The sequence below is a fragment of the Pinus tabuliformis genome, chromosome 4_2 (assembly GCF_031772625.1).
Source record: "Pinus tabuliformis cultivar Carrire ecotype Pingquan chromosome 4_2, CPIR1, whole genome shotgun sequence".
In the NCBI taxonomy this organism is placed as follows: domain Eukaryota; kingdom Viridiplantae; phylum Streptophyta; class Pinopsida; order Pinales; family Pinaceae; genus Pinus; species Pinus tabuliformis.
The window spans coordinates 557117822-557144656 of record NC_142304.1 but is presented as its reverse complement, the minus strand read 5'-3'; the positions used below and the strand labels follow the sequence as shown (position 1 = coordinate 557144656).

The 26835-nt window shown below is 38.1% G+C and overlaps 1 protein-coding gene across 1 annotated transcript in view; it reads right to left on the bottom strand.

The window, feature by feature from the left end:
* The window catches only part of LOC149170475 (uncharacterized), a 169995-nt gene extending 144622 nt beyond the window's left edge, over positions 1-25373 (bottom strand). Inside the window, exon 1 of the mRNA XM_089423910.1 lies at positions 24569-25373. Coding sequence (XP_089280036.1) covers positions 24569-24609 — 41 coding nt within the window. The 5' untranslated portion in view covers positions 24610-25373. The remainder of the gene's footprint in view (positions 1-24568) is intronic.
* Between the last annotated feature and the right edge of the window lie 1462 nt (positions 25374-26835).

Below are 26835 nucleotides of genomic sequence, written 5' to 3'. Positions count from 1 at the left end.
AATTATGTATTTTTTGGATGAGAATTGATCTAATAGCAGCAAAATAGCATTTTCCAGGGGGGCCCAGATTAATCCTGTAACTGCCATCATATAAAACCCTGGTACTGGCATCATATGCACATCATATAGGCCTTGACAACAATGCCAACCATTATATGCAAGAAATATCCCATGATTACTGCAGACCCAATCTTTGAGCAACAATCATAACCACTAAGAGTTTAGTTATTTGCAGTAACTCCGAAATATTCAAGCTTGATCAAAGGTTATAAACCACAAATTCAAATTCCCAGAAAAGCAAGTTTGAACTGACAATTGAAGAAATTTTTTGACAAATGATGATACTGATGCCAATCATTTCCATATTTGACAAATTCAATTCTTTCACATGTTCAACCTCAAAATACGGAATTTGTCACTTGCTGGTCAGGAGCCCTATTATCTCCACACAATCTAAAACTGGCATTGGCACCAGAGATAAGATATCTAATTAAATACCATTAGGGTGTGTTTTTCTTGATTTATTTTACCAGATTGATTCTTTTGAAATCACAAAATTATTTATGTGAAACAGGAGAAGAATTTCCTGTTCATTCTTATAGTAGTCATATTTGACTTCAAATTCAGACAAGACAGCAAAAAGGAGAAACAGGTTGAAGAAACACATTTATAAATAAATTGATAAAGTGGAGGGGGCAAAGCCACCAATACAACCATCTTTTCATTAAGTCACGATACAATATTAATTTATAATGTCATCTGTCAAAATTGACTTTTCTTTAACAATGATAACACAAAATGTATACATTTCAATAAATTTTAATTGTGATAAGGCCACTCCCTCCTAATTCCTAGGGGAGTTTTAGCACACAACAAAAGATCTAATGCTTTCACAAAGCATGCTTGGCATAATGATTAGAATGGGCCATTCGTTAGTTAAAGAGTAAATACAGATTTTAATCTAGGAGATTGAAAGATAATGTAGAACAACACCAATCATTTGAATTAACAAACCAACTATAAGGTTTGGTCCATCAATAAGAAATTGACCATTTTGGTATCCCAAAAAGAACATTTGGTAAATTCGTTAGTCAATAATTTATTCCAAATGTTGCAAAAAACTTGATGCCAATTGAGAACATTTAAATTCTAAACAAAGGCAAAGAACCCCCTCAATAATATCATCCCTAAATGGAAGAATGTGTTAAAATATTGAAATATAAAGAGTGAATTCTACAGATTATCAACAATTTCAAACATAGACTCAACAAAGACACCCCTCGCCCATGGCTTGTCAAAGCCCGACAAATAGAAAAAACTTAAAATATAGTTAATTGTGTGGAACTCGCAATTCTAGTGAGTCTAAGAGTTCGAGAAGTTACAAATCTCATAAGTCTAGTAAGTCTAAGCCAAGTCTCAAGAGTCCAAACATAGGTGGGCTCTCGCTGCCTTTGCATATTGATCGATGTCATCCCTTGATCCCCCTATGTCAATAAAGGGATGACCTATGGACCCCATCAATCGAGTGCATCTGTAAGGGTAACCCCTCAATCATGCCCTCAATAATGGGCAGTCGAGCCTCACTCTTCAACCTACAAGTGAATGTTGTATCCCATCGAGGTACTTGTCTTATCAATTGTCTTTTTACAAGACTATAAGAGCTTGCCTTTTGACTTGCACTAGAAAGGTAAGCAACATACCCTATAGAGTAGAGATAGATCAATCAATATAGGTAGGTGTTATGGCAAAATTTAGCACCTTAGTGCAAAGCCTCACAAAGCAACCTAGACTGAGCACAACAATAGAGAGCTACCACTATCACCTCGGCAACTACTCTTGTTTCCATGGTTGGACACAATCCACTACAAGGGAGGCTTCCCTAGTACATCTTAGGGATCAATTAACCCAATTAGACTTAGGCTAAATGACACCTAAGGGTTCTACAACAATATTTCACCCAAGGATAAGTTTGCAATGATTAGGGTTTTCGGTGATTTATGGTATAATTCCAAAGAGTGAGTTCAAAGGTTCCTATGGCTCAATCTAGAGGGCATAAGTTAACCAATAGAGACTCAAGTAGGTTCTCAAACACATGCAATCAGGAAATTACACTTGGCTATTATAAACACTAGGGAGGTAACCAGCAATTTACAGCATGTAAATAGTCTATAACAACAATAAAATAAGCCCCAAAAATCTATGATAAATAAGTGCAAAATTAGGACTAAATGAAGAGTAAATAAAGTAAATAATTACAGCAATTTTCAATGGTTGAAAAGACATAACAGCACAACAGATCCTAGACATCAATCCTAATTTATGGCTGAAAATGAATGTAAAATGATATTTTTAGTTTTCCCAAATAAATGTTTAGAAGTCCTAACCCGAAGACAATAATATCCCAGGCAAACAATGCCGAGGATAAATGATTTTGTTGTAATCTAACCTTAATTCACCCTATAAAACATTAAAAATATATATAGGGTTTCTAAAAGATTGGCACAAAAGATAAGACTAGTGTCTAGGAGTAAAAAAACTTTGGAAGAAAAAGAGATGGATGTTCATTCAAAGGAATTGAGGAAGACAAACCTATTTTTCTCAACTCTTTAAGCCTAGCATCCTTCTATATGCTTTGAAGATTGGAAAGGGAGGGAATTAAACCTAGGTCACCTCAAGAGAAACCTGATGAAACTCTTGGGAAATGAGATTTTAGAGCCATAAAACATTAACAAAACCTTAGCGAAAATTTCATTAAACCTTAATTCATCAACAAAAACAATATGGAAGAAGGTAACTTACACTAACATAGCACATATCATCAAAAAATCATAGCACATATCATCAAAGAATCATAGCACATATCATCACAGAGTCACCAATAATCATCCAAGAGAGAGAACCATCAAAAATCCTCCAAGAGAGATTCACTACATTAGTGCTATATAGTGCACAAGACAAAAAGGAAAATCTTCTAGAGCGAGTTGTCTCCAAATGTGACAATGAATCAAAGAAAGGAATCAACCTCCTATTTATACAAGCCTAGGTAGATTGATTTCCTTTCATTTGGCTTTAAGAAGCCCTAAAATACAAGTAACCCGTCAAACAAGCAACTAAATCGACCTCAAAGATAGCCAAAATTACATTATAACATGAAATTATGCTCCAAAATAGTCCACACGTGTGAGTAAAGAGTCATTCAAGGGTGTTGTCATCCTCCAAAAGTTGTCTCTCCATGAAAAATTGAAGGGATAGATCTAAGGGGTGCATCTTTGTCAAGATATTAAGACACTTAGGAGTTAGTTAAGTTCAACTAGGTCTAATCTATCTATTAGGTACAAGTGTGTTTCTTTAGTATGCATTAGTCGCATTGCAATCCAACGGTCACATTATGTTCTAGACATATAGTAATCTAATCGTTCATATTCTCCTCAATACTAACGGTTATCGATTCATGGCCTAACACCTGATTGGTACATGATCTCTATTTAAAGAACATGGAGGGTCATGGCTAATGATCAATCGTGATAACCCTCTTATGTAAAAAAATTATTTTGCATTTATAAAATTACATCAAGTGGCCACGTTAGTTGGGGTCATGCACTATTTCCCTCTTAGAAACAGGGAATACCATGTTTTCCTAAACATAGTATCAGAGCCTATTTAAAGAGTTGCTCTTGTTGTTGATCGAGATCTTGAGCCCATATTGCCACATTTTCGAGATCTACTATTTCTATACATTTTTGGCCTAAACCAATGTTGCACGAAGCAAGGACGAAGCAGGGATGTTCTTTGGAAGCGAAGCATATTTGTACACAAATCAAGATAAATATGGCACCCATTGTACATCAATGATTAATTATTACTTATTAGAGCATCAACCATCCAGATTCTAGCAATTACAAGCATACATCAAATTTTTAAGCATATCATACATCAAATTTGCCATTATTGTTTCATTAAGTGGAGCGAGATTTTTATTGTCAAAATGCTGATTTTTAACTTTATTTTTTTAAATTCTTCTTGTTTCCTAGGCTCAATCTTATATTAAAGAATTCAATAAACATGCCAAGACATTTGGACCCCATGTGGAACCTGTTGGGGGGTTCGATAGAGCAAACTTCTATTGCAAGTTGTGTGGGGAGCATATGACAGGGGGAGTATTCCAATTGAAACCACCTTACACAAATCCTGGGACTTGAAGTAGGACTTTGCCCAAACGCATCTCCACAAATCATTTGTATTGCCCTCAAATCATTAGATGATAAAGAGTTAGCCAAACTTAACAAGAAAGCTATGAAGACTCAAATGGCAAGGGCTGGAGTGGTGGTAGGTAATTGTGAGAGTGGTTCTTCTTTAGCATCAGCTTCTACAATCAGCCCTACAGCTACCTCATCATTTTCTGTTCCTAGAACCACACTTGGTGCACAATTATCTATCAAGTCAACTTTTAAAAAAAAAAAGGAAGAAGTTGACAAGCTAGTGGGTAGGTGTTTTTTATGGAGTGACACCCCTTCAACATTGCCAAGAACAATCCATTTACCCAGCCTATGGTTGATGTTGTTGCCATTGTTGGCCCAAGGTATAAATCCCCTTCCTATGATGCCTTGAGAGGGCATCTTCTTCAAAATGAAAACGTTGATTGCACTGTTAGATTCAAGTAATCCAGGGCATCATGGAAACACACAGGATGCACAGTGATGCTAGATGGTTACACTAATCAGAAGGGTAGAACCCTTATTCACTTCTTGGTTAATTGTCCCAAGGGGACAATATCTATGAAAATTGTTGATGCATCTGTACATATCAAAGATGCACGATTATTAGGTGATTTGTTGGACGTGTTCATTCAGGAGGTAGGTCCACAACATGTTGTCCAAGTCATAAGAGACAATGCTACAAATTATGTTGTTGCTGACAAGATGCTTATGGAGAGGCATCCTAACTTGTTTTGGACACCTTGTGCTGCACACTATATTAACTTGATGTGAGAGGGCATAGGAAGAATTCCTGATGTCAAGGATGTTGTTGAATCATCAAAAAGCATAACAAAATTTATATATAATCATGCATGTGTTAAATTTGATGAGATAGTTGGTGCGCCCTGCTATTACATTGTTTCCCACTAGCTTCATATCTCTTCAATCTTTCTTGAATTCTACGTGGGATGTGTAGAGAACATTTCTTTCAGAGGAGTGGCGTGCTTTATCATTTAGTCGCAATGTTAAAATTGGCAACTAGGGCCAAACTCCATGTGGGTCACCTTATTTATGGCAGCTGATATTTTTCTTCGATTCCTCTCTCCGAGAGGTGTAGGATTGATCTAACGATCATCTGATTCCGACACGTATTCATGAAGATGTGAATTTATTTGTATTCTTGACAGTTTGTCAAGGTCGGCCAGCGAGCAAAATAGTGTTTTACACCCCCAGCTTATCCTCAACGTGGCATATAAAAGGAGGAGATCTTGTGGCATAATCTCACTCATCTCATCTCTCATTCTTCTCTCTCCTAGCTTGATTGGGTATGCGTAGGAGGAGCAGGTCTCTCACACGTGGGAAGAAGGAGGACGCAGATCTGGTTAGGGCAGCGTTGACTTGGGTTGACCGAGGTGCAGGTGGACAGTTTTGGCAGCATTGACCAACGTGGAGTCTCCTTTGACTGCGGATTGGGTTGGGTAGCCTCTCCTAGGCAGGCTACATTTCTGTTGACCTGTTTTGACCACACTTTGACCAGCGTTGACTGTCAAAGGTTGACTGCAGATCTGTCCCAGCATTGACTGCAGTTTGACTGGGTATTTCGAACTGTTTTGGGCTACCTACTCTTGTTGTTGTAGGCCGAGTTGACTGAGCGTTGACCGGAATTGGTTGGAGGTCAAATCTGACCTATTTGACCAGCTTTGACTTTGTTGGTTAGGGTTTTGCTGCTGCTGTCATAAAATTACAGATTTGTATAATTGTACTATCTCTCTCTCTCTGTTGAATTATTGAAGAATATAAGAAGAATTGATCAAGGGTTTCCCTTCATTAAGGTTTGTCCCTCACTGGTGCCACAGCTTGTGTCCTCTTGTCTTGGCTTGTCTTCTATTGTTTACATTTATGTTCTATCTGCATTTTACTATCATGCTGATGTGATTGCTATTCTGGAAATTGATATTGGGCTAATAAGAAAATTTGAAGTAAATTGCTCTTAAGCATAGAACATACCATAATTTAACATGGTATCAGAGGTGAGGTGAAGACAAAGCCCAAGCAAGAGTGAAAGAGCAATCACCGAAGATAGTTGGAAAGGACAAAAGGCTCAATGGGTTCCTCATCCCACTTCCCAGCCGAAGACAAGCTCTGTGAGAAGTCTGACTATCACAGATGGAAGATGTCTCTTGATCTGACATTGGAAGAGCAAGAAGTGTTGGACTATGTGAGGGGTAAAATTCTAGAGCCTCCATCAAATGCACCGGCTGCTACAAAGAACAAGTACACTAAGGGTGAAGTCAAAGCGAAGAAGATTATCTGAGATTCAATTGACAAGCGTCTGGTGGCCTACATTTCTGAGTTGAACACCTCCAAGGAGATCTACGACAGATTGGTAAGCTTGTTTAAGGTTAGTGATGCAAATCAAGTTTTGTTCCTCAAAAATAAGTTGAAGGATATTAAGAGGGGCAAGGACGAGGATATTCAATCCTACTTCTTAAGAATCACTAAGATCAAGAATGATGTTCTAGCGATTGGAGAAGTCATTCCTGACAAGGAACTAACTATCACTACCCTTGGAGGGCTCCCATCCGAATGGCATGTATTTAGAACCACTCTTCTTAATAATGATCGAATTCCGGGGTTTGAAGAATTGATGTCGAGATGCATTCAAGAAGAGACAAGGATGGTGGAGCAAGAAATGCCTTCAAACAAAGGCAACCCCATTGCTTTCTCCTCTCACGCCAAAAGGAGAAATAATTCTGGTTCTAATAGTCATTTCAAAGGAAACCCGGATCGAAGGGTGGAAGGAAGAGAAGATGCTTTGTTTGCAACAAATTTGACCACTATGCAAGGGAGTGTCCAAATAGAAAGGACACATCACATGATGATGATCAAAATCATCTAGGGGCAACTTCAACAACAATCAAAGGAATGGCAGGTCCAATGGAAAAGGAAAGAGGAATGCAGGAAATCAAGGAAATGGTCAACCCTCCAAGAAAGCAAGGAACCCCAGGTATGAATCAAATGTTGTTAACAATAATCAAGATGAGTATTATCTTATATCGTCCCTCTCCACTACCTTTCCTCCGGACTCGTTGGGAAATTGGCTTATTGATAGTGGTGCCTCAAGGCACTTTATTGGTTACAAGGAAGCTCTCTCTAATTTGATAGAGAAGGAGACGAACTTGGAGATTGTTCTTGGAGACAATGCCACCTATCCTGTAAAGGGTGTAGGGAATGTTACCCTTCAATTGGATCAGGGTAACACGATCCACTTGCAAAAAGTCTTATATGTCCCTGATCTCAAGAAGAACTTAGTGTCCATTTCGGCAATGCAAGACAAAGGCTACAAGGTGGCATTCATCGATGGAAAGGTACATGTTTGGAAAAAGAATTTTAAAGATGCTTTTACTCTTGGGTTTCAGGTTGACTCTTTATATCAAGTTGGAGGAAGTCCATTGGGGGGCATGTCTTGCGACACATCTCTTCAATCTGAACTATGGCACCGGAGGTTTGCCCACCTTCATTATAAGCTCTACCCGATTTAAGACAGATGGTGACATGGATGCCCGAGTAAAAAGTAGAGCATAAAGGTATATGTTCAAGATATGCCAAAGGAAAGCTTAAAAGGGGACCATTCCCCTCAAGTAATAGCAACACTTCAGATATTTTGCAGTTGGTTGACTCCAACATATCTGGTATGATGCCCGTAAACTCTTTGGGAGGATATCTATATTATCTCACTTTTACAAATGATTATTCTCGCGGGACTTGGATCTACTTCTTGAAAAAGAAGGATGAAGTGTTCACCTGGTTCCGTCACTTCAAAGCCTTGATCGAAAATCAAACCAAGAAGAAAATCAAGATATTAAGGACTCATAATGGGACCGAGTATGAATCTAATGAGTTCAATGACTTTTGCAAAGAAGTTGGCATTAAGAGGGAGACCACAACACAATACACTCTTGAGGAGAATGGTGTGGTTGAAAGAAAGAATCGTACGATTGTGGAAGTTGTTCGTGCCATGCTCCGTGATCAAAGGCTTCTGAAGTTTCTATGGGCCGAAGCTGCGAATATCACCGTATATGTTCAAAACCGATGCCCTCATTAAGCATTGGATTCCAAGACTCCCGAATAAATGTTCACTGGTAAGAAACCCGATGTCTCTCATTTTAGAATTTTTGGAAGTCCAGTATACTTTCATGTGCCAAAAGAGAAGAGAAGCAAATTGGGTGCATCTGAAAAGAAAGGAATCTTTGTGGGCTATAGAAAAAATACTAAGGGCTATAGAATTTATGTGGCTGGTCAAAGGGAAGCTGAGATCACCAAAGTTGTACTTGTAAGCTAAGTTTAACGGTTAACCATTACAAGACGTAATATCTCAGATCTTTCCAAGTCCTAACTTCTAACTGTTAACATGAAATGAAATGTTATAAAATGAAACATGAATAATGAAATGAAATGAAACAACTTTAGTCTTTCACGAAGCATCATATTCATAATTCACAATCATTACCAATGAGTTATAATTGCCAACTTCAAACTTCAAATTTTCATTGTCACAGTCATATATTGTTTACAAAAAATATCATTATGATATGAAAGAGTCAAGAGTCAAGGACTCAAGACCCAACAGTTATGAAAACTAATAGAAACTAGAAAAGACAAGTAAACTGTAAATCCACATGTGGCCCTTGCCACGAGAGTCTCCAGGAGTATAAGCAGGTCGTGGTGGTCTTCTAGGAGTCTCCCGCACATACCAACGACCAGAACTAGAAGGCACATGCCCTCCACGTGAGGGTGTAGATGGAGGTGGCGACAGCAAAGGAACAAGACTCGGACCTCGAGCACTGCTACTGGATGGTGGAGGTGGAGGTGGCATGGCTGCTGCAGCTACAGCTGCTTCATCTTCATCCCTTATAAGTTCCTCTTCCAGTTCTTCAAGATGCACTATAACATCTTCCAAATTGTCATCCTCTGGGTGTTTGTCCCAAATTCTATATGTGGGATCCTCATAAGCCCGATCACAGTAATGACTCAACAACCTCAAGTTGTAGTGCACATAAACCAAGCTTTCTGCTTGGTTTTCATTGAATCTATTTCTTTTCACATTGTGTATGAAGCTGTAGGTGCTCCAACACCTCTCTGCAGAAGAAGTATTCACAACCTATGATAGAACTTTTTTTGCCAATTTTGGCAAAAGTCCATGGCCACCATATGTTTCCCACCATGTGAGAGCATCAAATTTGTCTCTGTCTTCCATTGCATAGAAGGTACCAAACAAACCAGTGCCACTGAAGTATTTGCCTATTTCAAGGCGCACAGCTGCACATTCCTCCCTGTCAGGTATCAACTTTTCCAATGCTTGCAAATATCCACTAGTTACCTCTGCATCTAAATGGGGTTTGGTCCTAATCCCACCCCCTAGTGCAGGTTGGCCCAACCAAGATGTAGAGTAGTATTTTGGCGTAAGGATATGCGCCAAGCAATGTAGTGGAAGATTAAGTTTATTCCACCGTACACACATAAAATCGTGAATCATTTTGTACAAGTCGGGATCTCTGTTATGAACAATATCTTTGATTTGCCCCAACATGGTATCCATCTGCTCATACACCTCGCCAATCACTGGTTTGTCTGTATCTGCAAACCAAATCATGTGATAAATGGGCTTGGTGAAATCCAACACTTGCCTCACACTTGTCCAAAACTAACCATCAAGAGCGGCCTCCTCCACCAGTTCAAAACCTTGCCTGTCAGCTGCATTTGTAGCCCTTTCCTTTAATACCTACCACTGTGGACTTGATACCATGCTAGCCAATGACTCTCTTACCTTCAAAAGGCGCCTGAAGGTGAGGTAATAGCTACCAAATCTGGTCTTCGCAATCTTCAACAACTCCAATCTCGAGTGATTGCGGAAAAGGCCATGTGTATTGCTATGATTTGTAATAAATTTTATCATTTGTTTGCCTTTCTTGTACAAATCACCAATCCATTGGTATTGTGCATTTTTGTTCTTGACAACATCATGCATCAGAAGGTTCAATGTGTGAACCAAACATCCAGACCAAAATATGTTGGGGTATTTATCCTCAATAATTGCACCCGCTGCCTTACAATTAGGAGCAATATCAGTGATGACTTGGATGACATTGTATGGCCCAATATAGTCAATTGTTTCAAGTAATGCTTCTGCAATGTTGATGCCGATCCTGAACTTGTCTGAGTAATCATGTGCAGTTAGAAAGATGGCACCACTAACAGACACAGCAAGAACACTTATCAATGGCTTGCCTTTTACATTTGTCCATCCATCAGATACAATGGACACCCCATGGTCAGTCCAAGAACTTGTCATTCTATTCAAAGAATGTGATATTTTTGCTTTTTCATGATCAAGTCCAACGGTTCTTGCCTTGTCATACCCAGGGCTCTTGTATCCTTTAGGGGCATCATTTATGGCAGAAACCATTTCGTGCCAATAAGGTGAGCGAAGAACATTGAATGGTATCCCACATGCATAGAGAAACCTGTAAACCTTTGAATCCACATCATTCCTACACCCCTCATCAAGGAAATCTGATATGGTTCTATGCCTTAAACCTGATGACCCTGTGCCTCCATATCCACTGCTTTGGGAGGATGCTGAAGGAGTTCTTTGTGCTTGTGATTGTGAGCTTGGTTCAAAGAAACCCCTTGATTTTTTTGATTTGTATTGGGCTTCCTCCTCTTGCCTTATGTATTTGGCTCTATCCCCTGCTGACACCGCTGGACAAGTTTTGATTCTATTTGTTTGTCTCCATCCCATGGCCTTTTCCCGCAAAGGTGTTTTCTGGCATGGGTGTATGAACCTGTGTAATCATTGTTGCAATGGGGGCAATGAAATTTAGTGGTTCCACCCCCTCTCCCTGTTTCAGCCCTATTAACATATTTCCACAATGGGGTTTGGTCTTGTTTAGTTTTTTGAGAGTCATGTTCACCCTCCTCCAGCTCCTCCTCACCGAGGTTTTCATCAATTCGACTTTCTCCAGCTTCTTCATCCCCCTCTTCATTTTGGCCCCTTCGTTTCCTACTCTCCAGCACCATAATAACCATAAAAGGGACCAAGAAGAGGAAATTGTCAAGAAATATAGCCAAGTCCATGGTGTTTGATATTTGTAGGCTTTTGAATCTGGAAATTAATTTAATTTATTTAAATTAATTAATTTAATTTAGATTCATGATTTTTAAACTAAATAAAATTAATAAACTAAATAAACTAGATTAAACTAACTAAATTACTACCTAACTAAATTAAACTAACTAAATAGCTAAGTTACTTACCTCTTTGCAGCCTTGCTCCTTGCTCTTCGGCGCTTGCTCCTCGCTCTCCTCGCTCCTTTGCTCTTGCTCTCCAGCGCTAACTCAACTCATTCAAGTGATAATGAAATATTTTTAGCACCATTGGGCTTTTAAACAAACAAACAAACAAAAAAGGTTAAAAATTTGATTTTATTTTTCGGGTCCGCGGATTTTTTTTCCGTCGGATCACTCCCGGAGCGAAAATTTATAGTTTGGGAGCGATCGGGAGCGAAATTTTTTTTTCCGGGAGCGCGCTCCCAAGCCACTTCCACCCGGAGGAGTGTGGATTGGGAGCGGGTTCGAGTGGGGGGCGCTCCCGCGCAACATAGGATTGGGTATTTCAGACTGTTTTGGGCTGCCTACTCTTGTTGTTGTAGGCCGAGTTGACTAAGAGTTGACCGAAATTGGTTGGAGGTCAAATCTGACCTGTTTGACCAACTTTGACTTTGCTGGTTAGGGTTTTGTTTTTGTTGTCATAAAATTACATATTTGTATAATTTTACTATCTCTCTCTCTGTTGAATTATTGAAGAATATAAGAAGAATTAATCAAGGGTTTCCCCGCATTGGGGTTTGTCCTTGGCTGGTGCCACATCTTGTCTCCTCTTATCTTGGCTCGTCTTCTATTGTTTACATTTATGTTCTATTTGCACTTTACTATCATGCTGATGTCATTGCTATTCTGGAAATTGATATTGGGCTAATAAGAAAATTTGAAGTAAATTGCTCTTAAGCATAGAACATACCATAATTTAACACGCAAGCCAAAGGGAAAGGCCATATATAAGCTAGTTTCATACTAGGAGAGATTTTGGGCAAGAGTGCAGGAGCTTTGTACCATTACTAAAACTTTGGCAAAGGTTCTTCAATTAGTTGATGGAGACAAGCCTGCAATGGACTACTTGTATGAGGCCATGGATAGGACAAAACAATCCATTCCTAGCTATTAAGAGGACAAGGGGGATAAGGGGTTTAGGAAGCAACAGTTGATATGGAGAGTGATTGATGAGCGATGGGACAATACACTCCATCATCCCATTTATGCTGCAAGGACCTACCCGAACCCCACATTTTCTTTCTCCTCTGGTTTCAGATTTGGTGTTGAGGTCATGGATGGATTATTTACTCGTGTTCAGAAGATGGTGTCATCTCCAGCAGAATGTGCAGAAATTTCTAAAGAAATGGATATATACAGGATGGCAGGTGGCACATTTAGATTTGACATGGTTATCCAGGATCAATTTTTTAAAACTCCGACTCCGACTCGGAAACGACCGAGGGTCGACTCCGACTCGGTATCGACTCGGCCAGTTTAATTTCAATGACTCGGTCGTTGTAAAAATTACATTAAATATTTATTTTTTATAAAAAAAAAAAAAAAAAAAAAAAACACATAATTTTAAAGATTTTCATTCATGTTTCAAACACAAAGCTTTAGAATATAGAGAGAAGACAACATATGATCAAAGTAGGCTCATGCATATCTCCATTATATCAAAATGGCACCCAGTGCACTGTCCAATACAAAGTTCATACTTAGCCACCAATGCCAGGATTCTTTTTTGCCTTAGCCTAAGGACAATCACTAGACTACAACAACAATAATACCAATTCTCTGCCCCTAATGAAGTCTCAAAACCCTTGATTTAATTTTGGTCAAGCTCCAGAACCATCAGAGGTAAATATGTATTTATTAGTCCATTGCCAGAACGTTTGCATTTTTAAAAACACTGTATGGCTCAATACATTGTTTCAGTTTTCTAATTCATGCCACTAGGATAACCATACTTCGGCCTTGTAATTTTCAAAACTTTCTCACGGTGATAGATTACTTTAAGGCTATAAATATGCAATAAACAACAACCCAACCATTGATATGTAGGAGGCGGAACAACTTTTAACAAATGTGCTTCAAGACTTTTGTCAAAGAGTTGAGTCGGTGGAGTTGTTACCGAGCCGACCGAGTCATTACCGAGTCGGTCGAGTTGTTACCAATCCAGCCGAGTCATTATCGAGTTGGCCAAGTTGTTATCGAGTCAACCAAGTCAATGACTAGCTCGATAACAACTCGGCCAGCGATTTCGTTTCGGCCACCGAGCCGACCCGGCCAGGCATTGGCTCGATTTGGCTCGGCCATTTTTTAAAACACTGTCCAGGATAGGAAGACCAAAATGCCAGGTAAGCTTTAGTTTGTTTCAAATTTCATTATATCTTCATACTTTGCTTCAACTTTCAAATTTCAATTTTTTTCTTATGTTTCTCTTATTTGTTGTAAATGCATGGTGGACAAGCTACGGTGGTAGAGTACCCAATCTCCAAAAGCTTGTCATTCAAGTGCTTAGCCAAACATGTAGCTCCTACAAATGCAAGCACAACCGGAGAGTATTTGAAACAATACACACCAAGGAGCGCAACAGGTTAAAACATTTCAAATTAAATTTTTTGAATTGATTAAATATTATAATTTATTATTTTTATAATTTATGACCCTCATACAGGTTGGAATCCAACACCTTAACAACATGGTCTACGTATACTGCAATCTTTGATTCTGGTTGAGGCAACTTCAAAAGACACATGACGTGGAGGCCATCTCAATGGATGGGATTGATACGACTGCCACATGGAGGGTTGAGGCCAAGAGGCCTGTCATAAATTAATTTTTTGAATCGACTAAAAATTATAATTTATTATTTTTATAATTATTAATTTATAATTTATGACCCTCATATAAGTTGGAATCCAACACCTTAACAACATGGTCTACATATACTACAATATTTGATTATGGGTGAGGCAACTTCAAAACACACCTGACACGGAGGCCATCTCAATGGATGGGATTGACACCATTGCTACATGGGGGTTGAGGCCGAGAGGCCTGTCATGGAATCGGCCCTTGATTAGTTAGAGGATGAGGCAGTGGAGGAGGTAGCCTCTGAAAGGGAGAGAGAGGTAGCGGAGGTAGAGGAAGAGGAGCAACAAGAGGAGGAGGTGACCACCTACTATGGTCACCAGTAGAGGACGTAGTCTACCTCATCCTACTTCTTCTAGAGGACATCAAAGTCCAATGCCAACCAAAGGGCCTTCTTCATCTAGAGAAAAAGCCATTACATTGCTCGCAAAAGGGGAAGAGGAAATCATTAATTAGAAGTTAGAACTTAGAATGAACTTAGTGGTTCACTTCATTGTATATGACTAATGATACGAGATACATTTATTATATTTTTAGTTGATATTTTGAGGCTGAGTCAAGACTCAGGATTCAAGACAAGATTCATTGTTATGTGTGATGTAGCACTAGCAATGTTTTAAGACTCCGACTCCGACTCCGACTCGGCCGAGGATCGACTCCGACTCCGACTCCGAAACGGTAATGACTCAGCCGGCTCGATTTCAATGACTCGGTCGTTGTAAAAAATACATTAAATATTTATTTATTTTTATAAAAAAACATAATTTTAAAGATTTTAAACATAATTTTAGAGATTTTCATTCATGTTTCCAAACACACCTACAACTGGAGTCCTTGCTGTCTGTGAGACTGAGGATGGTGGATTGGGATCTGCATTCAACTGAACAGCATGTTCAAGTTCAATTGATGTCTCGATATCTAAATCTAAATCAAGATCCTCATCAAGATCAAACTCTGTTGGACGACTCTCCACTACCCAATCTCATGTTGGATCAATGTCTTCCAACACAATGGGATCTGAATCAGGTCTTTTGTTCAGCAAATGGTTTCGTCTAAGCCGGAGGTTGTATTGGACATAAACTAGATCATTTAACCGTTTTTTATCCAAACCGTTTCTCTTCTTTGTGTTACTTGGGAGTAGGAGTGAAAATGGGAGCGGGAGCGACATTTTCAGAAGCTCCTGGTTTGGGAGCGAATCCCAGAGGAGTTCGACAACCAATGTCACTAACATCAAGGTACATAGAGGGATTGGTGCTCTTGATTAAATAAGAGTTCCATACCCTAATACATGACAAAATTCAATGGAAACATTGCAATCCTCCAATCCTGAAATCCTGAAAAACTGATAAGTCTACTGGATTTTGAATGAAATCTAAAATTCTACTTTCTCCATATGAAATCCAATGAGGCCGAAACCACTCTCAAACATCCTGAGTCATTTCATGGTAATGTTAAAAATTTAAGTAAAAGGATGAAAATGAAGATTAAGGAGAATGTTACTTTTACTTTAAGAATTTAACATTACCATGAAATTTGAATAGCATATCAATAGTAGAGAGCATTTGAGTGTGTTAAATAGGGTTTGGGAGGGGGAATGGACCCCAAATGACATTTAGCAAATTCATATAACACCTTGGAGTCCAAACCAATCAGAAATCACCTTAAAAATCCATTAAAAAAATATTAAATTGTTGTTTAACGTGTTCTGGGCTGGCTTTTTGTGACTCGGCTGAGTCATAACAGAAACGGCCGAGTTGGCCGAGTCAGCCATGACTCGGCCGAGTTGGCCGAGTTGGCCGAGTCATGGCTGACTCGGCCAAACGTACCGTTCCAAAGGCCGAGTCATGGCTAAGGGTATCGGCTCGGATCAATATGCCAATCAAGGCTTTGCAAACATTTTATCCCAACTCTATCACCTTTTGCTCTTGATTAAATAAGAGTTCCATACCCTAATATGCCAAAATTCAATGGAAACATTGCAATCCTCCAATCCTGAAATCCTGAAAAACTGATAAGTCTACTGGATTTTAATTGAAATCTAAAATTCTACTTTCTCCATATGAAATCCAATGAGGCCGAAACCACTCTCAAACATCCTGAGTCATTTCATGGTAATGTTAAAAATTTAAGTAAAAGGATGAAAATGAAGATTAAGGAGAATGTTACTTTTACTTTAAGAATTTAACATTACCATGAAATTTGAATAGCATATCAATAGTAGAGAGCATTTGAGTGTGTTAAATAGGGTTTGGGAGGGGGAATGGACCCCAAATGACATTTAGCAAATTCATATAACACCTTGGAGTCCAAACCAATCAGAAATCACCTTAAAAATCCATTAAAAAAATATTAAATTGTTGTTTAACGTGTTCTGGGCTGGCTTTTTGTGACTCGGCCGAGTCATAACAGAAACGGCCGAGTTGGCCGAGTCATGGCTGACTCGGCCAAACGTACCGTTTCAAAGGCCGAGTCATGGCTAAGGGTATCGGCTCGGATCAACTCGGCCGTTTCGGTATCGAAACAGCCGTTTTTTAAACAATGAGCACTAGACATAGTACACATCTTATAAATTAGTTTTCTTTTAATATTTATGTGTCAAGGCATTTATTTTATGTTGTGGATGCTTTAGATACTAAAAAAATAAAAATAAAAATTTGTATTTTTTTATTTTGCCAATGTTTTGCCGTTTTTTCCACTAGTTTTACGATTTTTTTCTTTTTCCAGACCCTCACCAACTTTATCCCGATGTCGATGTTTGCAACATTGCTCAAAAGTAAACCTTTTCTTGTACTTGTGTGCCTAGATGCTTTCATATTGAACCATATCTTAAAACCCTAGACCTCAAGTATTCTTTCAAAGGCTTGTTCTATGGTACATTGTTCCTTAGCATAAAGAATTACGCCCTAATATTATTGAGAAGTATCTTGACTAAGCCTTTCTCTTACATCACCTTAAACCTATTTACTTAGAATACCACTTAGGTGCTATATACTAGGAAGCCTCCCATATGGTGAAATTCCACTAAAGATGGAGAGGTGGAGTGCTAAGGTGATAGAAGCAACCACCTCATTGATGTATCTTAGTCTAGTTCCTACCTTGTGAGACATCTTATAAGGTTTATTAGATTTTAATGGAACATAACCCAGACACACGAAACTACTAGCAATGGCAATAAAAATCAAGGCTTTGCAAACATTTTATCCCAACTCTATATAGCCTATGGTCCAATATGCCAATCAAGTATTTGAATTTAACTTCTATGCTCACTGTAGTTTGGAGTGCAACTTTACTACAATCACCTCTCTACTCACCACTATTTTATTGGAGGCATGAGAGATTCGTGTTGTTGGTTAGTTCCAACGGATTCACTAGATTGAGTACTATGGAAAGCCAAAATCCCACTGCTTCAATCTTTAGAACCCCCATTCATTGTATTAAAGCCACAAGCTCGAGGTATTTGTTTGGTCACTAATGTTCAATTTGTTGTATTGGATGACACAAAACAGAAACCATTACACAACAAAGAAAACACATCATTAAAGAGATTTTACCCTAGAAACCCAAATGGGAAAACCAGCGTCAAATGGAGCTCAATTTTTCATTTCAACAATTTCTAGTACAATGCAGCGCTTAGCTCTCTATGTAGAAATTTTAAGGTCCCTATAACCCCTCCAGTTTTCCACATCATTGTTTAATGCTCAACCCCAAGGTTCATTTCACATTTAAACATAAATACAAAATTCAAAGGAAACACTAGTAAGCTACCACTACTTTTTCCTTTCACTTTCAGTTGATAAAATAAACAACACAAGCACACACATAAATTTTGACACTCTGATTTTTTGTCAATCTATGACTCTGGAAAAACCCACATGGTGAAAACCAATTTTAAAAGGAAGTGCATATTTTAAAAAGTCACTTACAATGAACTTTGTACTTACAGCAACAAACCTGAGCATGAATGAACCTCAAAGTTCTAAACAAGTGCTTGAGAAAGATGGAATGACACAAAGTTATGCAAATTGAAAAGAATTCAATCTAGCGAAACCAAACACATAATTTGATTCGGCTATCTTTAGACAAGAAGACAATTTGGATGCAAATGGATTACTTTTAAGACAGTATCAGTCTAATGGAATTGTGAATGAGCATAGAGCACAATTGGTAGCCAAAGATGTAGCTTCAAGAAGTACACATTTGGAGAAATCACTTATAGTGAACATCGCACTTATAGCAAATAATCTTGAGTGCATATGAACCTCAAAGTTTTGAAGATGCAATTGGGAAGGATGAAAGGCACAAACCTATTCAAATTGAAATGGATTATGTCTAAACAAACCAAACATGGAATTTGGTTAAGTTATAAGTAGACAAGAAGGAAATTGGATGTAAATGGATCCTTAACACTAGATCTAATGGAAATGTGCATGAAAATAAAGCACAGTTGACACCTCAAAAGTCAAGGCTATGCATGATGTAGGAGGTTGACGAAAATGGGGTGGTAGTCTGGAATTAGACTACTGGTTAACTTTTTAACCAATCAACTGCGCGTTGACGGATCTTGTACGTGGATTTTTCCCGAGGGTCCCGCTTACTTGACCAATCACTGTCTGTCCTTCTTTGACTTTTCCCTTTGTCAGACGCTTCAATCTGGGCCGTTGATTTCACTCCTAATCTAACGGATATCGTGTCACTCACTCACCAACTAGCTCGGTGTTTGAATATAATCCTAACATCTACATTTATTTTTTAGCCTAAGTATCCTTGATTTAGCCACATGCACTAAAAATCATGTTCACACTTGGTTTTTGGTAAACTAGCTCGGTGGACCAACTTTCCCTTGTTTTTTGCCTTTAAAGGCTTAATATTATGGAAATATTGGTCCAACCACTTTCCTAAACCATTTAGACATCTAAGTGCATGTTCACACCTAACCACACCTCATCCACTTGAGTTATTTGAGGATTGGCGCCCCACATGAAGATTCCCCCTTAAATCAAGGGATTTGGTCCCCCGGACCATTTTAGCATGTTTTAAAGTTGCCTTCCTTGGGAAATGCGCCCCTCCTCATGCTTTCCTCGTGGCTGATAGTTGGCATAGGTTGTCTTGAGTCATTGTTGCTATTTTAGGCCTCCCTTTAGCTTTTCTTAGCCTTTTCTAGTTTTTTACTAGTTTTTTCCTAGTTTTCTAGATTCGGCAATTTCTATATAACCACCTCCCTTTGGGATTAGAGGTTTGGTTGCTCATGTATTACTATTGTTCATTAATTTAATACATTGATTTTATGGAGCAAATTCTCTCTCCTCTTGAATATCAGCAAATTACTCGTGTTTAATTTAACTAGAATTCTAGATCTATTGGAGTTTCTGCAAGAATTCTACACTCAATCTCCACCGTCGATCAATCCCACTTGATCCAACAGATATCGCGCAATCTCACGTGAAATCTTGCACGACCGATATCAGGTCGAGAGCGCGCGAGAAAAGTAGTTTTCTCATGCTACGTGTCACCCACTTAGGCTAATCGCATGAATTTTAGAAATATCGTTTACCACTTTTAGGGTGCATGAGATACCGCTTACCACTTGGGAATACTACCCACGTGCTTAATTCATACTTTTAAGAAAGACGCTTAAGGAAAGATTTAGCGCTTAAGCTCAATATTAACCCTTAATACTAATTGACTGTGATTATCAATAAAATGTATAAACAGAGAAAAATGCTCGATTAGGGTCCAGAACGTCGAAACACAGATACAAATGAATTTCTGCACCAAGATTAACACGCAACACCACACTTAATCATTTATTCAATAAAATAGAATTTCCAGAGTCTTGGCCCTCTTGGCTCGATTACAACAGTTTGTCTGACCTCTGTTCACTCTCCAACCCTATCTCTCACACACCTCTCACTTACTCTATTCTCAATCATCTAATCCCTCTGTCATTACATTCTTTCCTCTTTTATGAATCAAATCCTATCCTAACTACATTGACAACTCAATCTCTATTTTTATCAACTCAACCATTAAATCCCTATTCTCAAGCTCTGATACACACCTATACTAACAACTTATCTCCTATTCTAAAAATAATACAATATTCTAATTATTACAATAATTGGAGTAAAGATAATTTTCGAGAGATCCAACCCTCTCTACTAAGAATTGATTTTGACCACTCAGGTCAATGAAATTCATATAATTTTCGAGAGATCCAAACCTCTCTACTAAGAATTGATTTTGACCACTCAAGTCAATGAAATTCATCTCTTGTTAGCCACAACATGTGAACATACAATCACATTGCTGACTAAAGTCTGGATGCTCTTGCATCAATGCATAGCTAGAAGATACTGATTGTGAGGAGACCTTTGCAGCAATGTCAAAGATGAGCACAATTCAAACAATGTTAGCTCTATTGGATAGACACTTCATCAAAGGCACATCACAAGTGCTTATCTAAACACATGGAATGATGAAGAAGATATTATGAGCAACTACTTGGATTCATGCAACCTAGAATGGAGAATATTATCTATAAATTACACAAAGCACTATATGAACTCAAGCAAGCACCAAGGCATGGCATAGTATCTGTGGATTGAAGAAGATGGGTACAAGTGAAATGATTCAACACTAAACTTGCAAAGACCACCCAAAGTGGAGATTTGGTACTAGTCATATTGCATGTTGATGATTCAATTGTCACAAATAGCAAGAAGGATGAAATAGAGGCAATGAAAAAGACCTATTGCATGCCTTCGAAATCACAAACCTTGGAGTGTAGCACTATTATATTGGGATATAAGTTTGGCATAAATCAAGAGGAATTTTTCCTATCTCAGTTTTAGGATGCAAAGAGGTTGTGAATAACAAATTGCAAGATATGACACCCAAATGGATCTCGGAGTGATGATTTAGTCGACTTTGGTCAATGATCTAATCAAATTCAATCACCAAAATTTAGGGCACCAATATAATCGACCACTAAGATATAAAGCCAAAATCAAGGAGTCGACTTAGAGGATGATCAAAGAATTGATCAAAATCAATCACTAATCTGGTATTTAGAGAGACTGACCTCTATTGGTTGAGGCTTATGAGAACGATGAGAGATGACTATGTAATGGATATGTTGAGAGAATTACTTGTATGAATGAGCCAGAGTGTTGTAGAAGAGAGAGACCAAGTGTGTGTGTGCGTGCCTTAGAGCTCTAACTTGTTTTGTGTCATCCATTGGGTCGTATGCCATTGAACTATACAACCTAAGATCCAAAGCAATTGAAGGCAATATTGTATTCTTAATGCAAATTTGCAATTTCCTTCAATGTTGAATCATTAGTCCTACATGTTCAAGTAATTATTTGAATTTATTTATGATTATGTTAATATTGAAATTGCAGCGAGCTCAAATAGTGTATGGTGCAAATTTAACATGGCAAATCTGTAAAGATTAGCAAGCTAAGTCACCTGACACAGGGATTCGGGATTCGTAGCATGCGGGGATTCGAGAGTCGAATTCGGACACGTTGAGCCCCCAGAACAAGACACGTAGGATTCATTATATATTATTTTATTAAAAAAATATATATATATATATATCAAATATTAGATATTTCTTACACAAATTCTCATTAATGATACAAATTCATTGATTTCAAACATAGATCATCTAGATGTTAGTTTTACTGTTTACAAAGTAAGTTAGTAATAGTAAGTTAGTAACATTATAGCAATTAGCATGCATAGTACATACAAAATTCAAATACATGTCACATAAAATGATAAATCATGATTCATAAATGAAAGACAACTTACAGTTACAAGATAGTAAGATAAAGACACTGACAACTGTAGTTTTCTCATTAAGTCATCAAATCAAAATGTGTTACATAGGTAGTGCAATGGCAATGCCGCAATGGCAAATAGAAATAGAAAATATAAAACAACTACAAGTATACAAGCCTCAAGGAAATAGGTAGCCCATGACTCATGAGTCAACAATCCTCATAGTCATCATCAGAATCAGCATCAATGTCCTCATCATCATGCTCCAAACCCTTAGCTCCTTGCCCACAGCTCAATGTATGCAAAACTGAAAGAGAGAAATGGTAAATCACTGAAAGAACAACGCCTTTTTAAGCTCGCGAGTTTCATTTTTTTGGGATTCGAATCCCAAAATCGGGACATGTCGTACGTGTCCCATTTTGGGATTCGAATCCCCAACGAATCATGTCCGATTCGTGGGATTCGGACACGCAGGGGATTTCCAGCGAATCTGGTTTCCTAGTTAGCAAGCAATGTTGTAAATTGTGTAAATTTGTATAGGATAAGTGTTGTGTTACAATGACAACTCTAATAATACCATTTGGATTATTTGGTGTTGTTTGTAATAGTCATGAAAGCCTAAATTTGCACCAATATTAGAGTTGATAATAATCTATGTGTGTTTATCAAAGTGTGTAGTGCACTAATAGACCTTTGCCCATAATGTTTTCACAAGTCTAACACTAAGTATTTAAGTGTATTGAAGTGTCAAAATTTCAAACAAATAAACCTACATTCTAATTACCTTTCATTATTACTCTGTGTGTGTGTGAGAGAGAGAGAGAGATATCGAGTTATCGTCTAGCAATGACTTGGAGTGGTTGTTGCCATGACAACCCATGCTCAAATGTTTGTGTATGGTATATATCTTTTATTGGGTTGTGGTATAGTAGCGACTTGGAGTGGTTGTTGCCACAATGACCTAGGTTCAAGCCTAGGTGCATATGCTCCACCCCTAAATGCCAGTCACTAGCTCATTGTTGTAGCAATGCCACTACATTCAGATTAGCAGCCTGGCCACCCTTTGATGTAATAGTGTGTCAATGTATAATAGCAACCTTTCCTCAATACATGCATGCATATACAAAATCTAGATAGATATACCAGGTTCAAACCTGGGTGGGCATCCTCCACCACTAAATGCTTGTCACTAGCTCATTGTTGTAGCAACACCATTGCATTCAGATTAGTGGCCTAGTCACCCTTGATGTAATAGTGTATCGGCCTATAGCAGCGACCTCTCTCTCTCTCTCTCTCTCTCTCTCTATATATATATATATATATATAGATAATGGATAGAACCTCATTGAAAGTATATTTGCCAACAAGCAGTCATTATTTCATTTCGAATGGGATTCTGATCTGACCACTAAATATATACATAAAGCGTCCACCTATAAAAAGGACAGCCGATTGCTGCATACGCTCCACAAAAGGGTAAAGTTGCACAAAAACCATGTATCAAATGTAAACCCTTCTCCACTAAATCTCATTGACCTACTTTTGTGGTCATCCGGTGGACATTAATACATTTATCTTATCTAAATATATGACCAAAATCCGCTTTAACCCTGCAGATTGCCCCCTCCAAGTGACATAAATATCAGAATTATATTCTCCAAATGCCTTACAAGCACACTATGGGCGATCCTCCCTGCAAATCTGCCCAAGGTGCTCTCTTGACCGGCTTTAGGTGAACCAGCTGGGAGCACACTCAGAACTGTCACCATCGATGCAATTTGGACTGTAACAGAAATGGTTTAATGGTAAACAACTAGTGATATTTTGCCAGACACATTCAAAGCTTGCAGAATTGACACATATAAACCCTAATGCGAATGGCAAACATGAAAAGTGACCACACAACCGGTGCATGAATTGGATTGGATAAAGCACATCGCTGTTCTTATATCAAAAGAAAAACAGAAAAATCCTGCTCACTTCAGATTGGCTCATAAATAATGAAAGAAAATCTGTCTTTTTAAACTTCACCGTGAATTAGCTTTGATATGAATTTATCGACGGAATGCATCTCTTTCTTTGTGAAAGAAAAAGAAATCTGAAATCGAACTTTGAAACTTGTATAGATCAACTTCAATAGATATATCACTTTCAAATCGAACTGCATTTCGAATTTCGCCAGGAATTAAGGCCGTAAATGTCACTTCAAATTTTTATTTAATGATAAAAAAATTCCCTAAATATTACATAATGTACCTAATGACCATTAAAACCCCAAAAACGATTGCATGCTTCATTGCGAATGCAATAACTTTCAATTTCGTGTATATAGATTTTAAAGATGTCATTTTAAAGTCGAAATGCAATTTGCATTTTACTATGAATTAAGTATGAGCTATCAATTTAGCTCCCCGCATTTAAAAATTCCAAAATATCATATAATGGGCATAACAAAATCCAGAAAAATATACTTCAAGATCTCTTATACCTTAAATTACTGCTAAGCACATCACAAAATTTCAAGAGAAAACCAATTTTACAGTTCTGAGACATGCCTGGGGGGCCGAATGACAAAATTGATAAACTGCTCGATCATCTTCTCGTCTTTTAAAGACAACGCCGAAGAAGCTTCCCCGAGGCCTTTGAAACAACCGTTTTCTGCACTGTTGCGGCAGGTTAGTTACAAAATGCGTACTTTGCTGCTTAAATGCCCCGGATTTTCTCCTCTCCCTCTTCTCTCCGCTTGCCAGAGAGAAAAGAGAGCCGAGAAAGAATATCACTCTCCCTGATACTACAACAACAGAAAATGTGCGATATTTCGCAACGCCACGGCATTTAACCGCCCCGGGCGGTAAGCGAAGCGACGACGGGGAAAGAATAAAAGAACAAAGCGCAATAATAACGGCCTGAGAGCTGATAAAAGCCAGAGATAAAGAAAGGAGAACCGAACAGAGCAACGGCCCAGGCAGAACAAATAAAACCCGCTGTCTCCAAAAGGTGAAAACGCCTGCGCCTCAAACACAGCCAAGCCCACCTCTACCACCATCAGCGTCCCCAGATTCAAAGGCCTGGGGCCGGATCCGTGAGCGTCGATTCCATTATCTGACCTAGACCGCGGTCTCGAGTTCCAGTCCGCGTCAGGAAAAGTTTTTATTTTAGCCTCTGCAATATACCCTTTCACTGGATTAACTAACAACAACGATGTGTGAGCCCCCACTGCTCTGCGAGAAAGCAGACAAAGATGGCCGCTGGCCTGTCACGCCGTTAGTCCCCCGTTTGTACGCGGTTAGCTGCGATACTGCCAGCTGGACTGGCGGTCCGCTGCGGACAGCGACGCCTGACGACGAACCCCTCGACAGCACGGCAGACTGGACGGCGAGCTAACGGAGGCGGCGGCGACGACTGCCGTAGGGCCTCGTCCATCCTCAATATCTCGCATTCAATTTCACATCCGTCGTCGTTAATATATTACGGGATATGCTTCTCGCTTTCAGAGAGTTCCCGAGTCCCGACTCCCCGGGGATCGAACCCGCGACGTCGAGTTCAACGGTCCTGGAGAAGGTGCGATTTCAACGCATGTGACCCCACGAGGGGTTTAATCGGCATCGACGTGACTTTCGGTTAAAGCCGTGCTAGACGATATTAAGGCCAATCATTAAATCCGGGAGACAATCAATGGATAATCTTGGCAGCCAGCTCTAAGTACTCTGTGGCACAGTAACAATAGCAGTCTAAATATTATAGGATTTAAGGTTTATTTTAGCAGTTTAACTCTTTTATGTTTTTGGTTTGTTCCAAGCTGAAGCTGAATTGGCGAAATGTATAAATTACTTTAATATTCTAAAATTGTATAAATTTCTTAATTCTAATTTGTTATTTTAATATTTTAAAAAACTAAAATAGGAAACGGATATTTTTTTATTTCATAATTTTATATAATTTATATTTTTTATTATTAAAATTTTGATAAATTCACTTAAAAAAATATTTCATCTAAACTTATTTTTATCAGAGCGAGAAAATCTATCTTAATTTATTATTTCACCTTAATTTATGTTGTTTCAATCACTTATATTTATAATTTTAATATTTAATTATTTCTTTTGAATTTTTAATTTAATTTTGAGAAGAAACTAAGATATTAATGTTAATCATTAAATTTAGTTGACAAAATAATGAGAATTTTGGCAGCTAGTGCTAAGTATTTTGTGGCACACTGATAGAAAAGAAAAGAAAGAAAATCATTTTAAAGTCCATGAGGTTAAAGATAGTCTATGGGACAATTGCTTCTTCATCTGCTTGATATATTCAGCTATTTTTGTGTGAAGTCTCACAATAAATGCTCTCAGCTTCTCGACAAACCCTCGCTAAATAGATTATCCTAAGCTAGCTGCTAGCATATCTGCATAACTTTCCTACTTTTTCCATGGAAAGCTAAAAATTATAGAATTTAAGTTTCCCATGGATTCTTGAATACTTTTTTTAAGGTAAATTGTATTTTTTTATCACAGTTATATTTTTAAATTAATAAACAAATTTATGGTTTAAAGATTTTTTATTTTACAATGTTTAATCATTAATATTTATAATCTTAATAATATTTTTATTTATTTAAATTAATTATGTTTATTATTCTAATTTATTTTTAAGTACTTTTAAAAATATAATTAAAAACAAAACAAAAAAAACAAAAAAAAAAAAAACTAAATTCATAGAAATTATAATAAAGTCTTTTATCAGGGTGGTTAACCAAGACATATATGATGAGTGAGCCAGCCACCTCATTGTTTTAAAAAACATTTAAGAAAGGGTGGCATGGCTA